The sequence below is a fragment of the Anopheles darlingi genome, chromosome 3, assembly GCF_943734745.1.
Source record: "Anopheles darlingi chromosome 3, idAnoDarlMG_H_01, whole genome shotgun sequence".
Classification (NCBI taxonomy): Eukaryota; Metazoa; Arthropoda; class Insecta; order Diptera; family Culicidae; genus Anopheles; species Anopheles darlingi.
Genome location: NC_064875.1, coordinates 11,406,467 through 11,423,966, shown reverse-complemented (window position 1 = coordinate 11,423,966; position 17,500 = coordinate 11,406,467). Strand labels below are relative to the sequence as shown.

Sequence of the window (17,500 nt, the reverse complement as noted above, 5' to 3'; positions counted from 1 at the left end):
AGAAGTATCTTTCGCACAAGAAGGACGTCTCCGGATCGGCCCATGGTGATCAGACACGCCGTGCGGGGCCTGGTGGTGGTTGGCGAGCTCAGGCGGACATGGGCCTAGATCCACGGTACGGTGCGTCACTGCTGGAAGGTGGTCGCGGCGGTATACCCTGCTATACGCCCCGTGGTAGCCACGGTCAAGGGGGGTTCGGTGGAGGCGGTGGTGGTTGCGATACGGGAGGCGGTGGAGGCGGATACTCGGGCGGTGATACGATGATTAACTCCACGAACGGGGAAGGTGGTTCATCGTTCCTGGCCTCCAAGCGTAACGTCCCTGAGCTGTCGATGGAATACTCGGGAGCGAACAGTGGCCACGGTGCGGTGCTTATCATCCCAGCGATACAGGGCTGTGGGTGTGATTATCGCTGCGTTGCGCTGGATGAGTATCGAGCGACCGTCGGCTGTATCTGTCCGGATGGTTGGGCCCTCAAACCGGACAACTATACTGCGTGTGAATGTAAGTACCACGCTACAGTATTGGCGAACATGTCAGGAGATCTGATTGGAATTTTCTTTCTCTTCCCCTGCAATAGTGCCCACGGAAACGGTGGAAATGCAGTACCTAATAGCGTTCTTTGTCGCCATCGTGGTCGTCCTTTGTCTTGCCCTCGGCAGTCTTATCTTCATTCTATGTAAGTCCCCTTGCGGAAGTTGGTGCCCAACCTTGCATATTTACTTGAATTTCTCCCCCGGTAGATAATCGGTATCAGCGTAAGCGGCAGGCGGCCTTACGCCACAAGATGCTGCTGGAGCAGGATCTGCAGCTCAGTAGGCTGCGCAGTACGGCCGACGATTCGGCGCTGACCAACTTCAATCCGAACTATGGTTGTGATGGCATCCTGAACGGTAACGTCGATGTCAAGAGCCTGCCGCAAGTGGCACGCGAGAGCTTGCGTCTAGTGAAGTAAGTGTCGGTAGTGCGGTAAAAGTCCCAACAATATCGGAAACTAACTTCATCTTCATTGAACTCCCTGCAGAGCCCTGGGACAGGGTGCCTTCGGTGAGGTATACCAAGGACTGTACCGTCACCGGGACGGTGATGCGGTCGAGATGCCGGTGGCCGTCAAAACGCTGCCGGAGATGTCCACGGGCCAGGCGGAATCGGATTTCCTGATGGAGGCCGCCATTATGGCGAAGTTCAATCATCCCAATATTGTCCATCTGATTGGCGTTTGCTTCGATCGACATCCAAGGTATGTGCTGGTGCATGAAATTCATAACCCGGATCCTAATCGTTGTTACTGCCACATTGTAGGTTCATCGTCCTCGAACTGTTGGCCGGTGGTGACCTGAAGAACTTCCTCCGGGAAGGACGCAATAAACCGGTAAGTCAAATCCAGGCCAGGCGAAAGTCTGGACCTCCTACTGACACCGTTTTCTTCTTGTGCATTTCAGGAACGTCCATCACCGCTAACGATGAAGGATCTAATCTTCTGCGCGCTGGACGTTGCCAAGGGTTGCCGGTACATGGAGAGTAAACGGTTCATCCACCGGGACATTGCGGCACGTAACTGTCTCCTCAGCAGCAAAGGGCCGGGCCGGGTGGTCAAGATCGCTGACTTTGGTATGGCGCGAGACATTTACCGGTCGGATTACTACCGGAAGGGCGGCAAGGCGATGCTACCGATCAAATGGATGCCACCGGAAGCGTTCCTCGACGGTATCTTTACCTCGAAAACGGACGTCTGGTCGTTCGGGGTGCTACTGTGGGAGGTGTTTAGCCTCGGACTGATGCCATACACCGGCCTGCCGAACCGTGACGTCATGCAGCTGGTAACGGGTGGTGGTCGTCTGGATGCACCCCAGGGTTGTCCGATGGCCGTGTACCGCATTATGGCCGACTGCTGGAATCCGACACCCGAGGAACGGCCAACGTTCTCGAATCTGCTCGAACGTCTAACGACCTGTACGCAGGATCCGGAGGTAATGAACGCACCGTTACCGAGCTTTTTCCGGCCTCCGTCGAACGAGCGGGACACGACGATCATGCGTCCACCGGGCAACGATGATTTCTGTCTTCAGGTGCCCAACTCTTCCGACTACCTTATTCCCCTGCCCGGTCCACGTTCCGTTGCGGAGCGGTTGCTAAGTGAAGCGACCGGTGTCACCATTCCCGATTCTCTCCTAACCTGTACCCCACCAAAGAATGCTTCCCCGAGGATGCTAAACGGTACGATCGTCTCCGGGAACCATGGTGTAGCGGTACCACCATCACTACACCAGCAACAACCGCAAATGATGCAATCCGTCAATGGCGATGGAACCTGTTGGGAAACATCGTTCATACGCCAGCATCCGGGTGGTCAGGTGTGTTCCGTCGCGTCGGTAGCACTTCCACCACCACCACCGGGAATGGATTCCGTCGGTCCTTGCCCAGGATCCCAGGGTCCGGGTGTGTGCGACTCAATACCGACGGCCATTTCCCAGATTCCTCCCGTAATGTCCGAAGTCGCGGATAAGCTGATTTCGCTCGATACACCCCAGCAGACACCGACCGCGATACAGCCACCGATCTCGTTCGGTAATCCGATCGGTGAACCGTCGCTCCCGAATGGTTTACCACCACCGGCACCACTACCGGGCACTACTAATGGGCTGTCGAATGGTAACGGTGGACACAATGGTCATGGACCGTCGGTGGTGGAGTCACCGATCGAGACGGCCAAGCTGCTGAGCAGCATACCGCCACCGATCACGCTCGATCCGGCCGCACTCAGTATGCAGCAAAACCACGTCGGTGGTACGTCGTACGCCAACATACGCATGATGAACAGTACCAATGGGAACGGTGTTGGTGTCGGCAGCAATGGCAGCAGCAGCAGCAGCAGCAGCACCACCAACACCAATGGCCACAGTAACCACAACCACAACAACAACAACAACAACAATCACGTGGATCATGGTGTCCTGGTGGATAAGTTGGGCTACAGCAACGGACCGACCAGCAATGGGAGCAACGGTAGTAATGGTAGTGGTGGCGGTATTAACAGTACCAACCACAACTCGAACGGCCACCATGTACACCATACCGGTGGTACTGTGGGTAATGTTGCAAATGGAATTGACAAGAGCGCAACGATCGGTGGGCAGGATCCGTCCCGGACGGCGGCCCCCTTCACGATCCAGACGTTCAGCGAGCGGTACATCAGCCCCGAGAACCACTCGGAGATCAGCTGTTAAATGCGACGCGACGCGACGCAACGCGACGAGAGAGAAGAATTTTATAGCATGCCATGGATTGCCGGGATTCGCGATTCGCATTCCTCGGATGGCCTCGGATGACGTGGGAGGCCCGTCATCAACGAGGATACTATTTTTGGATCTTTTGTACTTGTTAGTCAATATGATGGTATATATTCGGGAAGGCGGCGAGCAGGCAGGTAAACAGGAGGGACGGAATTTGGGGAATTTACGCGGCGGATTCGCGGAGAGACTAAAAGAGACAACAAATTATTATACATTGGTGGACCACACTCCGTGGTGGTTGACTAATTTGACAAAGTATTTCGTAACGAAAGTCAATATAATCATAACCGCATACAAACAAACACACACACACACACAAAGAGATATATAATAGTAAAAATAGTAAGTGTAAGGTCCCGGTGCGATCAGCCACCAAATGGGCATCACGTGACCATCATCATCCCCCTCATGTAAATAGCACAATCTGATAGATCTCGACGGTGGTTGAAAGGAACACACTTAGCAGCAGCAGAACACAGTAATACGATTACGATACGAACGAGACTCGCAGGCTCAACTGAGAACCTGACCTTTCACCAGACAACTGGACCTATAAAAAACAACTGCAAACGGTCTCTGACCGCCAAGTGCAGCCCGCCGTCAGGCCAAGGATCGGACACTTCACACGTGCTGCCATCACTAATGGTGCGCGTTGCATTGCAGTTTATTGCATTTCATTTCTTCGCAGCTTCCGCACTCTGCGCTATAGGTTTGACCGTTCTCCTTCCGGCTCTAGGCCCTCATCTGTCTGCCGCTGCATGTTTATGCATGAGGTCACACTCTAAGCCAATACTTTTGCAAAACATTTGCTCAACTTCCTCTCCCTCCTCGCCCCCGGTAGCCGGGAAGGGCTCCCACCCCCCTCCACAATGAAGAAGCGGAAATGTGTTACAATAAAGCGCCCGCGCCCGAGTCGCTATTATTACGTTTAAGCAGTGTTTGTGGTTGTGATAATTTGGCCAAACCAACTAATTAGGACGAGAACGATGCACGCTGATGTCTTGGGTTGTTTGTTGTGCACGAAGCAAATGCACACATTGCGCGTTAATGCGTGTTGGTTGAACACGAAATCTGGTTAGCGGACTCGCGAGGTATTAATGTTGTTGATTAATGATGTTGCTGTGCCACCTCACCAGCTAATGCGTAAATTGTGCGAGTAATACCTTGGGTGTATTGGCCGTGTCCAGGGCTATCAAGGGTCTTTTGGTAGAGGTAGAGGGCAGGGAGCAAGAGACGCAGCCGAGCATTGTACCAGGGTTAGTGAAAAACATGCGGAATGCACCAATTAAAATGGATACACGAGCGGGGAGGGTAGGATGAACTGTTAAACCAATTACTGTTTGTATCGAGCAAAACGGGAAACGGGAACTGTAGAGGAATTAGACGTTGTTTAACGACAGCTGGCTGATCGAATCCCCCCCACGGCTGGAGTGAATCATGAGTTGATTAATCGTGTTTAGGTACATCACTCCGTGGCACAGAAAACTCCATTTATGTTGCAGCTCTCATTCCCGGTGATGGCCTGACAAAAGGGGAAGAGCCCATTTTTTTATTGAAGAAACGATACGAACCGGAAAACTAGATGTCATGGTAAGGTGACGTATGTCTGTCTGTCTGTCTGTCTGTGTGTGTACGTGTCTGTGTGTTGCAAAGCAGCAGCAAGCAAATAAATAATACTTTAATACGATAAGCACAACAAGCAGCAAAGAAGAGCAACAAGCAGCAGAAAGCTGCCCGTGGTTGAATAATAAAGAAGAAGTAATTAAAACGAACGGAATTCTCTGATGCCAAAATAGAAGTGAAGCTCATCCTAGCACGTTACAAGCAGAACTTACAACGTAACAAACTAATCAGCTAATCGCAATCGGGTAAAAGGTGAACCGAAGCGGCATAGAAGCATCACAGCAACCCAAAACGAGAAAAAAAGAGCAAATCCAAACCAAACCACACCCATTGTACACATGTGAACGTTTGACGATTGATTTTGATAGAATTGTACAGGATAATCAGTTTGTAAAACCGGCACGCAACAGAGCGATGGGAAAACGAGGGCGTGGGGGTGGGGCTCTAGCATCCCCTCTAGCAACGCCTCAACGGTGTCCCTTCCCTGCTCTGGTGCAGTCGGGTAGTAGTACTAATAGAAGTAGTAGTAGTAGTGGCGGTGGTCATGAGCCCGTTCTACACGACACGAGAGATAACACGAGATCGAGGGCAACACTAACTCTGTGTCTCTGCTCCGTATGTATGTATGTTTAGTGTTATGTAGCCCTCATATAGCTATGTAAGATGATGTTGATGCCAGGCAGCGTCCTGGGCTTGTCCTTGTCCTGAGAGCGGAGCGCCCGGGACGAAAAACAAAATGGAACAAAACACAGAAACCCATATGGATGTGATTAGTATTATTCAAACTTTGTACTGTTGGATCCCGAAGGGAAACAATCACACACACACAAACACAAGAAGAAGAGTTAGAAAAAAAGAAAGAGAGAGTCAGGAACGGAGCTGGAAGCTCCGGAAAAGATAAAATTCGTACAACGAGAATGGGTGAGGTTGGAGGACAAAACTATTTAAAGAAGAAGAAAATTCCAACCTCAAATAAAAACCAAGTATTGAAGGGCAATGCACGCACGATGTGTACATGTGTGTGTGTATTGGCCCCATCGGTGTGTGTGTGTATGTACGTATGTGAAAATGCTTTAGAAATCGCGGGAGCGCTTTTTTCGTATTCAAACACAGATTAGCGAAGATAGATATGATGCATTATACATAATAAATATACCATCCCGCAACATCCCGCAACCCCCTTCCCCCTCTCCCATATATACATAAAAACAGATATACCCACACACACACACACACACATACACGCCCCATATATACATGATATATGCGCATCATTTTGTAGTGTACCCGATGGGTGGATGATAGATAGAGCAGCAGCGCATAACGGCGCAGATGTGCGATGTTGGCAAGGATGATTATGCAAAAATTCGTTCCAAAACAATTGGTTTCATGTTAAATTGTGGCGGTTTGTTTTGCTGTAGGCGAAGAAGAGGCATTGTTTGCGAAGGATAGAAAAGGGTATAGTCCACAAAACAAAGAAAAATGGGAAAACAAATCCAAAAACAAACATACAAACACAGTCACACAGTCGCAGTAAAACATATACCGCCTTGTCGCGGGGGTAAAATGGCGCTCTGTATAGTAAAATTTATCGACATGATAAAAGATTAGTAATGGGGAGGTACTTCCCACTGGGCATTGGTTGCCGGCGCCCATTCTAAAAACCCGGGCCAGCCCCCTTCAGTAGCGCCAACATTCAATGTTACAGCTTGCTGCGATGGGTTGCGCGATTTTTTGATAAATGATGCAACAGGTGTTAAGGCATCGGCGAACATCGAAGGAAGCACCGGAAGGTTCTTTGACACAACCAATGGCGCATTACCAGCAAACAAGCAAGGAGTGTGAGAATGGGGCGGTCGATGATGTCGAGAAGGAAGATTAGCTGAACGTACATACATACATACATACATAACACGTACATATGTATGCCTGTGTGCATTGAAAACACACCTATATTTATATATTTACACAAGTAAGAAGGCAACCAATACGGGCAACGTGTTTTAGAAAGAGAAGAAGAAAAAAAGCGGAGGGAAAAGCAACACAGTCGAACAAAAAACGGAACTGAACGAAGAATGGGAAGGGTTTGTGAATAGGGGAAATGGGGAGAATAAAGTTCATTAAGCTGTAGAAGAAGAAGTAAAACAAATGCAGCATGCGAAAAGAAACACATACAACACAACCGAGAACACTAACAAGGTATCCTAAACGATAGAGCCATCGTGCGCCATTGAGAATTGAAAACAAGTTGTTGCAGCAGCTGCAGCAGCAACTGCAGCAGCAACGTGAACCGTTGGAGGGAGAACAAGATTTAGCTACGTAAGATATAAGTCTAACTAACCATTCGTGTAAACCAACCAGCAAACAAGTGTCCACCCGCGCCCACCTTCCTTCCCCGTAACAAAAAAAAAAAAAACAACAACAACAAAGACAACAAAATACGAGTGAAGCGAAGCGGAATGTGGAGTAGAGAATGTTAAAACAAAACCGAAATAAAGTAATAAAATAAAACCTAAGATGGATCCAAGTGGAAGTAAAACATGCTTTAATTACCTGTGAGTGTGATCTGTATGTATGTGTATGTTTGTGTGTGTGTGTGCATGGATGTGCGCGTGTATGCAAGTGTGTCTGTGTGTGTGTGAGAGAGAGAATGTATGTGTACATAAAGGTGAGATGGAGTAGAAACACCGGCAGACGGTTCGGAGGCGAAGGCGGAGGACACACGATGTGTGTGTGTGTGGCGGCGCGAAGAGTGCACTGCAAGGTTTGCTGGTTTAACGACAATTTATTAACGGATTCTTCCGGCAAGAACGCTGGAACGGTGGAAGGTCAGGCGATGAGTGCTCGCTAAGCCGCCAAACATTTGCATTCCACAGGCTCGCTGGCTGGCAGGGGTCACTGATCGATGGAAGGTGCGATCAGTGTGAGAATATGAATATGAATGTATATCTGCCACCGTTTCCGTTCCGTTACGATTCGTTTCGTTTTTCGTTTCCGAAACCGAGAAACTCAAGCAGCAAAGTAAGAAAGTTGTTGTAGCAAAAAACCTCCCAAAAAAAAAACACCGTCTAAAGAAAATATGTAACTAAATTTAATCGACAGCTAGGCGCAAATAATGTGTGCAAAGGAGCAAAGAGAAGGAGAGAAGAAGACGACCAGTGACCGGGTGGTGGAATGCTGGAGCTAAAGGACAGAAAACAGTATTAATGTTATTTATTTACTGATATTTATGTATAAAAATGAACAAACGAAAAACGATAAAAAAAGGAAAACACAAATCAAACCCAAAACACACACACAAACACACACAAACACACACACTCAATCGTACGGCGAACGTTACAGCAAATGGCACACTTGGACTGAGTAAGAGGAAGCGCAGATAAGAAAACACAAAACACAAAAACAGAAAACGTTGAAATGATTTGAAAAATAGGCAAAGATATGTTACAAATGCAAAAAACGGGCGATGTCCTTGTGCAAAGTGGACAATGAATGCGAAAAAAACAGCAAAGCACAAACCGCCGTACCAGTCCCTGTGAATCGTACATGCATTAATCAAGACTCCATTCAGAAAAAAACACATACACACTTACCCACAGTATCACACACACACGTTGACCCAGAAAAATGTTGTAAGGAAACTCTTATCATAACTGACTAATAAACAAATAATGACGAACAAGTGCGGCTGTTGTGGTTTTTGGTTACTTTCGTGAATAAGCAGTGATTAACGCGCCCTTATAGGTTTTAGGGCGTCTATTCGTTCAATATCGTACGGGCTCACGATAACGTCAGTGATTCACGGAGTACATTATTCACATTAGAAATGACCGAGGCAATGGGTAGCCTCCCCTCTAGAATGTTACTCTTCGCGACTTTCATGATTATACATTTCAGACAAGATGCAACACGCGACAATATTTTTCATTACGGTACGATTGGTAGGTGAATGCGTCGCGTGTGCATGAAATACAGCGGTGGAACCAGTTTCTATTGCTGTGACCATGGTATTACCCCACCGGCGCCAGTACAGAATAGTGCAGTTGATAGAGCTGGTCAAGCCAGTCCTGCCGGGGAGGTTTGAATAAATAAGGATCCAACGTTGCACGGAGTCTGTTAGTCTTTTTCAAGCACTTGACCAGACTGGCAAGAACCAAACCATGCACTGTGCAAGGTGTTTGTCGGTACCGAGTGGTGTGATTTCGAAAAGCGAATCAAACAGTGGTGGTTTAACCTGTAAAGCTGAAGAACGAATAAGAGAGGTAACCTTTAATGCAGAGTTGGTTCGACAGTAAATTCATCGCTCTATTAACGTCTATTTGCAATCAGAATGAAGCGGAGCCGGTGAGCTACTCGCTGCACGGTCAGGAGTTTGCGGCAATTCGTGCGCAATGCCTAGCGGAAGGTACCCTCTTCGAGGATCCCATGTTTTCCGCCTCGGATTTCTCGATCTACACTACCCGGCCGCCGGCGAATCGTGGGAAATCGGGAATTAAATGGAAACGCCCGAAGGATATCGTAGACAATCCGCAGTTTATAACCGAAGGCTACTCCCGGTTCGACATCAACCAGGGAGGGCTGGGCGACTGTTGGTTCCTATCGTCCTGTGCCAGTCTGGCCTCGAAGCCACACCTTTTCGAGCGTGTCGTCCCGATGGATAATGGGAATTTTTCCGCTAAAGGACAGTATGCCGGTGTGTTTCACTTCCGCTTCTGGCATTACGGCCGGTGGGTCGACGTCGTAGTCGACGATCAATTACCGGTTTGTCGGGGCGACGAGCTCATCTATGGCCGGTCTTCGGTGGAGAACGAGTTCTGGAGTGCGCTGCTAGAGAAGGCTTACGCGAAGCTGCACGGTTCCTATCATGCCCTGGCAGGTGGAACGGGCCGGGAAGGAATGGTGAATCTAACCGGCGGAATGGCCGAGACACATCTGTTGAAAGGATGGCAACCGCTCGATTTGTTCGACCGGTTGGAACAGTGTATGGCACGCAACACGCTCGTGACGGCCGGCATCAACGACGTCGAAACGGATGATCTGCTGCAGCTGGTGAACCTCGTCAAGGGACACGAGTACTCGATCACACGGGTGGAGCGATTGAATTCGCATCAACATATGATCGGTATGGAGGACCAGGAGCCTCGCGAAATACGCTTGATCTGTCTGCGCAATCCGTGGGGATCGGGCGAGTGGAATCGTGCCTGGAGTGACCAGTCGAGCCTGTGGGATGAGGTGACGAGTGAGAAACGCAATCAACTGTCCTCCGTCCGACAGGATGGCGAGTTTTGGATGCATTACGATGAGTTCGTGACCTACTTCGATGATCTCACCATCTGTCACCAGTGTCCAGCTGCGGTGCTACAGGGGCAGAAGGCGTGCCAGCCGTTCGAAATGATAACGTTGGACGGTGAATGGGTACGCGGTGTATCGGCTGGTGGTTCGGACAGTGCGAGCTTTTGGCGCAATCCTCAGTATCTGATTGAGCTCGGTAGCGGAAAGAATCAATCAACGGTTGAAAGCAACGAGATCGATGCGACCGGAGATGCTACGGTTTGCGTGACGATTGGATTAATGCAGAAGCACAACCATCGCCAAGGGGTGGAGGATTTACCTATCCGCTTTCTCGTGTTTCCTCTTGCCCCCGATGCTTCCGATTGTAAGCAATCGCTTCCGAAGAGCTTCTTCGAGACAGCTACTGCTGTCGATGGCTGTCCGGAGCTAAAGTCTGTGCGTGAATTGGTTAAACGGTTGCTGCTTCCGGCAGGAAAATATGTGATAGTACCCCACACCTGGAAGCCGCAGTTGGGCGCCGAGTTTATGATGCGCATCTTCTCGGAAGGATCGCTTCAGGTTGAATCGCTGGAGCAATCGTTAGGTTGCACCACCAATGCGGTGAGTTGGTTTACAGGAGTTTGTTCCAAACTGACGCAGCTAAAGGCTTGTTTGTTGCAGGTTGAAAAATATTGCCCAACAAATAATTTGGACAACGCCACAGCAAAAGTGACGGTCCAGGAGCTCCAAAAGAAGATACAGGCTGCATTTGGTAAGAACTAACCAGAACGCTGCTTGAGAACATGTGCACTAACACTAATTGATTTCTTTTCGAAACAGACGGCCTTACCATCGATGAGGAAACCTTACGCTCACTGGTGTACTGGTACGGCAACCAGTGGGACGAGGGATGTCTACGAAGTGACGAAACGGAAGTCCTGCTACAGAACATGACCTCGTGGGAGCTAATTTTCCGGCAGCACTGTACCGCACCCGACGGTAAGCTGTGTACTTTCGACCTCAAGAATGCACTATCTGCCGGTGGTGTTCTTGTTGACACGCGTGCATTGAGCACCATTGTCCAGGTGCACCAGTACCGTCCCATGGAACTCGGTACGTTCCTTGTGTGTGCGATGGAAACTCGAGAGATAATTGGTAAGTTGCGGCATAATTGTAACGTCGCCCTTTGGGAGGAGGGATTTGATTAACGCTAGTCACGCTTCTCCTACCACAGAATGGTGCACCATGCGGGGCTTGGCACAACCCACCACGGCAATGTACTTTAGGGAACTTTACGGCCGGAGGAAGCTGTTGGATATGTGCTTCAAGTCCAATCTTGCGCTGGATATGAAAAAATCAGAATCATAAAGAGGGAACGAAATTGGGAAGAATTTATTTTATTTATTTATTTTTTCAATTGTAAAGGTCTTCAGAATTGAAAAAACATCAATTATATTACTTTACATTCTTTGCGTGTATTAGCTAAGCCGTGATACGACATTAAATGAAAGTCGACAGAAAATGTGTAACATTCATAATAAAACACTTTTTTATCTAATGCTATGAATATGGAAAAAATATACGACCCTCAAGGGACAATGAAATTTGGAGGAAATAGTTCTATTTTATATTTTTAGGTAAGAAATTAAAAAAATCATTTAAAAAACAAACTAATTTCACATTACATTCTTTTGGTCTATCAACAAATCCGAATTATCCGAAACATCGGATGAAAGTCGACGGAAATATTTAACATTTACAAAAAAAAAAAACATTCGTTCATCTAATCCTATGCGTCATGTTGCGTTGCTGCCCTACGGATGAGTTCCGTGCGAGAACGCGTTGAGGAAGGTTTTTCCTCAAGGTCAGGAAGCGGGACTCGGTTCATGGGCGTCCGAAAATTTTGGGAGTATCCCACCTCCCCCCAAACCTGTTTCACCGAACGCACTCCCCATGACGTTTTGGGATTTCAAACAGCTCTACCGGAACGGCGTCAACAGCGGTGTCGTCCGAGTGTTGGGTTTTTTTTTCAATGTACGCAAAGCGTGGGTGTGGCGCGCTGTAGCTATTATCTATAACCCGTTTACACCGCCTGGTGGTGCAACACGTGTATCCGATGGTAAAAGTATCGATCGCTCTGTCACATTGTGGTTTGGCTTCCCCCGGCTGGTGACAAATACCTTGACATTACCTTTTACGTGTCGGTAGGTTTGGGTTTTTCGGCTTCGGGTAGTGGGTTCGGGTTTCGGTTCGGGTGTAGTGTGTAGTACTCACTCTAGTATCTCACCTCACTCACCACCGAACGGTGAAGGTTTTACTTAAAGCCAGCTCCACAATTTCGCTTAATGTTCGCGCGAATGCTGACCGTACGGTTTGCGGTTGATGAGCATTATTGGTAGTGGTGGTGGTGAGTCATATCCACGGCATCAAACTACGCGTAGCAAGACCCCAAATTGCCAAATTGTTTAGCCACAACAACAACACAACACACCGTATTGTGAATAATCGTGCAAATCAAACAGCTTGCAGGACGAGTGTACGATCGAAGTGAAGTTTCAAGGGAAGAGATACCAACAAATCGGCACGAGTACCTCGAGCAAATTGTGATAAACAAACAGTATCGTCTCACTTATCGTGTGCCTGGTGATTAATGTAAAAATAACTCCATCGTGCCAATTCACGCGTGTACTGTGTGCGCTAAGCAACTGCTAAACCTTTCGTTTCCGTGCAGTGCTATCGTGTGTGCTTTATCTCCGGTGGAGTGGTGGTCAATATAAGAGTATCGCCTGTTCCGTTTCGGATATCAACGCATTATCTGCGTTCCGCGGTACCGCGATATCGGTGTGACGTATCACGTGCATACGAACAGTGCTCCGTGGACAAGGTTACGCGCGCGGTACTTGCCTTGAACTACGTTCGGTCTTCTCGCGTTCCGTGATCGGTCGTTGTCGTCGTCGTCGTCGCGCGCGTTGTGACTATCGCGTAGGACCTTAAAAGGAAGCTTGACACCTCTTGGCTTGTCGTGGCCTCGTGGAACGCAATGGCGTATTATAATCAGAATTACAACTATCCCAAAAACTGGAACTGCAACGGTTTGGGTTGGATCAATCCGGCGGCCTTCGCACAATCACCACCGGCCAACCAATGGCCCACGGTACCGTCGCCCGGGTCCTCCGGATACTCGAGCCTCAGCCGAGATGGATCGTCCATCTCGGGCCAATCGTTATCGTACGGCTTCTCGCCGGGTGTTATGCCACCGCTTCCTGCCTCTCCGTATGGTTCCGGTTATCCTGCGCCCGGTGGTGCTAATCTACCCTATCCCACAATGGGCTTTGCAGCGTTCGGTGGTGGTGGTGCTCCATCGTCGTCGGACTTTGGAATACCCAATCTGCCACCGGCCGTGCCACAATCGCTGTTGCAGGGCGGAGGCCCGGCGGAACCCGATTCGACGTGCCAAGAAATCCCCTTCCAATCCATCAGTGTGCCAATTGCCGAAGGCATGTTCTCTCCGGTAAGTCTCGAGGTGTGATTTATAGTACTGACGATGACTGCAGCATTCGAAATTGGATAACAAGCTTCCATTGTTGGCTTAGTATTGAGGTTTTCTTTCTCTTTGTCCGTTCGTCTGCGCGACATCGAAAAGGGGACCAAGGCAACAATAATGTCGCCTGCAAAAATGCGAAAACCAACTGCGGAGGTCACCAGCAGACATGCCACACACAGTATACCATCGTCTCCGGGTGATCCAGCACGCAAAAGTTCTTGATGAGTTGGCTATTTTTAGCGTGGCAAAGTTGGTGTGTTTTCCTTAGGGCATCTTAATGTACTACCGTCTGGGCCTCTGCTCTGGCACGTGAAATGTTTAACTCAACTCACCGGTCAGACAACTCGACACAGGGCCTCCAGATCCCTGCTGTTGATGGACTATTTATAGATAATGGCAGTGATGAATTTGCAACTCTGCGTCCCTTTCGACTGTCTCTAGGGGACATCCGTAGGGGGAGCAAAAGTAAATCCAGAAACCCTTTTGCGCCTGCATTTCGATGAATGCCGCCTTGTATACCGGGCACTTTCCGAGTCCATACAAACATAAGCATACCTGGACGAAGCGGGCAAAAAGGTGCGTGCCAGCGATGCGGAGATAGACAACGCGCGATGAGCACCACGCGGGTATCTCGCGTGCACCGTCGTGCCCGTCGAGTTCTCACGAACCGCGGACCGCACCGAAACCAAGACATACAGCTAGAGTTTGACAGTTGCCAACCAGCCAGCCAGCTTGCCTGCGAGTTACCAACTCCGCGCAGTTGAGTCGCTCTCATCGTCGAGTCTTGTTTGTGTTGTTGCTTCCAAGGCAAAAAAAAGGTACACCAGGTACACAACAGAACGGGTGCGTTTGTGAGGTGAAGAATTTTGTGATTAAAAATACAAAATACGTGATACAGAACCGACTACTACCTATTATCGGTGCCCTTCGGTATCACGTGGTAGTGCTGTGAAAGAGCAAATTCACGATGCGCGTTGTGCCGTGCCCGGATTATTGGCTTTACACCAGCAACTTATCCCGTGGGGCAGTCGAGTCACCGTCGGCCGCAAAAATGATGTCATCGCGGTCCAGCAAAGTAGCGATGAGATTGGAGCCGTTTCATCCAGCGAACTTCTGTGGAAATTGTCGTGATTTGTGAAACATATGCTCGTGCGAGATAGTAGCATACCATGCATTGCGTGCGGTCCGGTGAAAGCCCCGTTGACCACGTAAACCTGCGTAAACAAATGTGCCGTGCATCTGTCAGTCATCTCATGTACGGGAGTCATCGAGTGCCGCCTGCATAGTAGGCTTTAAACTGCACACTCGCTGAACAGATGAGACCGGGAATCATTACGGCCTGCTATTACGGGCAAATGATCTAATGCGCTTGGAGCGTGCTTCGTGCATAGTAGTGAATACAATCACATCTCGCCGTTGTTCTCACGCATCATCATGTTCTTAACTTCAGGGACACCAGCGAGTCGCGTTTTAAGAATCGGAAGACGAAAGACGGCGCATTTTTATTTATAGTTAACGCTCGTCGTCGCTACTCAGTGGAAGTGGGAAACACTACCACACACACACACGCGCGCAGAACGAACGAAATACGACGACGATGTCAGGCGGTCCAACATAAAACGAAATCATCGAGCATTCGAATATGCGTAGTGAGACATCGAGGAGCAGAGCGACGGTTGCTCATCTCGGTCGCCGCGCCGCTTTCTTTAACCGTTTTCTCTTATTCACCGAATACGGAAATGGGTCGCCATTCCGGCGACGCTCGACGAAGGGGAAGCTCTCTCACAGCCCACTCGCCCCTGTTTTGGGAAGGGGTTTTAATTTCTGGAGGTTTAATTCGGGGTTGAAGGTTGAACCAACGCCGTTTTCGACGGTCGTTTTTGGCTTCGTGTTACGCATGCGGATCGAATTTCGATTTTTTTCCACTTCGGCTTTTGGCCAGGAATAGCCTGGAATTTCCATTTAGAAGTAACGTTGCGTTCTACTGCGCTGGAATCCAACACACCCATATTGCCTGGCCACAAGGGAACGTTCTCTAGCTGATGAGTCAAACGCCTTCGCCTTCATCTCGACCTCGCCATGAGGCACGATCCACCATTGCGAGTGTTGCCTACCGACACCATTACTCATACCTGTCACGATCGCTCTGAATGTGTCAATCTGAACACATGATGATTACCTTTGATGCTGACATTATCGGTAATTGTATGTGAGCAATTGTCTCACTGATGATATGATTTTTGGTCGCGATGGATCAGCAATTCTTGTTGGTCATGTTAGCCTCTAGGTGGCAACTTTGTAGACGATAAGATAACCCCTGCTGTGATGTAATTCCCACGCCACTTGATTTTTTCTACCACGAAATTGAATAGTAAACACACTTAACGCCACGCGACAAGAAACGCGATAACGCGGTGCTGAAGGGTGATAAGCGATAATAACCATTGACCGGTGTTAAGATTTGACCGATATCTGACGCGTATTTCGTAGAAGAAATGCTTTCCAGGTTCCAGGAAGGGTTGAAGATTAATCTGATCTTAGGATAAGTAGGCGCGAGTGCGTGAGCAGACTGAGTAACCTTTGCTTCTTTTGCCAGATAGTGTCGCTTTTCTCGCGATCTCCCCATAGGTATACCTTCTCCCCCACCCCTGCCAGTAGCTAGAAACCGTCGGGCTCAACCGTCGATCAGCAGTAATCACCATGGATGAGCTAAAGGTATAGAAAGCGGGTGACGAAATCACTCTGACGCCGGCTCTGTGTGGTCTACAATCCTGTTAATCACTCTGTCTGTCTGTCTATCTGTCTGGCGCACTATCCAAAATCGCGCTCTCCGTAGGGCCTCCTGGGTGGGGCTGGTAGGCAGCTGTTCGATGCCGCCGGTCAAGCGATAACGAGTGCGGCGACCGAGTACATTGGCAGCGTCATCAACGAGATGTTCGTCAAGAAGGAAACCGATACCAAGCGGTTCCTGCCGAGCATCAAAAACATGAAAGTGGTAAGTGTAGTCAGTGGGCAATAGCATCACCGGGCAGTAGCAGCCATGAATGATATGAAGTAAAAAATGTAGTCATCAAAAAGATGTGGCCGCCCAAGGTCAACGCGTATAGAGTAGCGTGGGGCACCACTTAATGCTGCTGATTGCTTCCACCCCCACCACCCCCGGTGTCACGTTCATTGGCGCATAACATATCAAGCGAACAGAATGCTCTCACTCAGACCAAGATGGCCGGGATAGTAGTCAGTTGTAGTAGTAGTGGAATGATGATTACCCCGTGATGATGATTGTCGTGTGTTACCGATGCGGCTTTGGCTTTGGAATGGATGGGATGTGTTTACAATTGTCAATCCGGCAGAGAGAATTATCACAAATTAGCATCGCACGCGGAACACCGTTTCTCGAAGCCGCGAACGAGCTTGTCCACGGACGTACCAATTCTAGCCGTACATTCCAACACAAACGACTCGTGGTCGTGGTGTTGCTGCTATTCGAGGCGGCCGCTAGCACGCGTTTCAAACAATCGGTTGCAGTTGTCCCTAGCAACGGTCGCAGCAGGTGCAGAAGGGTTAACCTTCGCCAAACGAATAGCACGCACGCGGTTGCAATTCGTGGTGTGCAGCCAAAACACCCCCGGCCCACACCACCACCCAAAAAACAGTCAATGCTTGCTGAGTCTTTCGATCACGAAGAAGAATGGTGTAGGCAAGCGTCACAAGCTGGTAATGGCAATAGGTCGTAATAGGCGTATTGTTGATGGTTATTAGTGTT

The 17,500-nt window shown here is 49.1% G+C and overlaps 3 protein-coding genes across 12 annotated transcripts in view; all 3 read left to right on the top strand.

The window, feature by feature from the left end:
* The window catches only part of LOC125956052 (tyrosine-protein kinase receptor), a 14,397-nt gene extending 5,804 nt beyond the window's left edge, over positions 1-8,593 (top strand). The window contains exons 7-12 of the mRNA XM_049687531.1: positions 1-504; positions 581-679; positions 744-951; positions 1,025-1,240; positions 1,303-1,372; positions 1,443-8,593. The exon at positions 1-504 is cut by the window's left edge and continues 97 nt beyond it. Of these exons, the coding sequence (XP_049543488.1) occupies positions 1-504; positions 581-679; positions 744-951; positions 1,025-1,240; positions 1,303-1,372; positions 1,443-3,227 (2,882 nt within the window). The 3' untranslated portion in view covers positions 3,228-8,593. The remainder of the gene's footprint in view (positions 505-580; positions 680-743; positions 952-1,024; positions 1,241-1,302; positions 1,373-1,442) is intronic.
* A 705-nt stretch (positions 8,594-9,298) lies between these two features.
* Positions 9,299-11,787, top strand: LOC125956080 (calpain-B-like). The gene is made up of 4 exons (XM_049687606.1): positions 9,299-10,811; positions 10,872-10,962; positions 11,031-11,345; positions 11,425-11,787. Exons 1-4 carry the CDS (start codon positions 9,345-9,347, stop codon positions 11,556-11,558), a joined length of 2,007 nt encoding a protein of 668 aa, XP_049543563.1. The 5' UTR covers positions 9,299-9,344; the 3' UTR covers positions 11,559-11,787.
* A 756-nt stretch (positions 11,788-12,543) lies between these two features.
* Positions 12,544-17,500, top strand: part of LOC125956063 (calpain-A-like) — a 12,256-nt gene continuing 7,299 nt past the window's right edge. For 2 of the 10 annotated variants that reach the window (XM_049687553.1, XM_049687551.1), the window contains exon 1: positions 12,544-13,701. In XM_049687553.1, coding sequence (XP_049543510.1) covers positions 13,231-13,701 — 471 coding nt within the window. In that variant the 5' untranslated portion in view covers positions 12,544-13,230. The other 8 variants (XM_049687560.1, XM_049687555.1, XM_049687556.1 and 5 more) reach the window with 8 other exon arrangements.

What these genes read in the sequence shown, in the direction of transcription:
- LOC125956080 (XM_049687606.1), top strand. Translation starts at nt 9,345, where the DNA reads ATGTTTTCCGCCTCGGATTTCTCGATCTACACTACCCGGCCGCCGGCG. An exon ending in TAGGTTGCACCACCAATGCG is followed by an intron (nt 10,812 to 10,871) that starts GTGAGTTGGTTT and finishes TGTTTGTTGCAG; the next exon opens with GTTGAAAAATATTGCCCAAC. An exon ending in GAAGATACAGGCTGCATTTG is followed by an intron (nt 10,963 to 11,030) that starts GTAAGAACTAAC and finishes TTTTCGAAACAG; the next exon opens with ACGGCCTTACCATCGATGAG.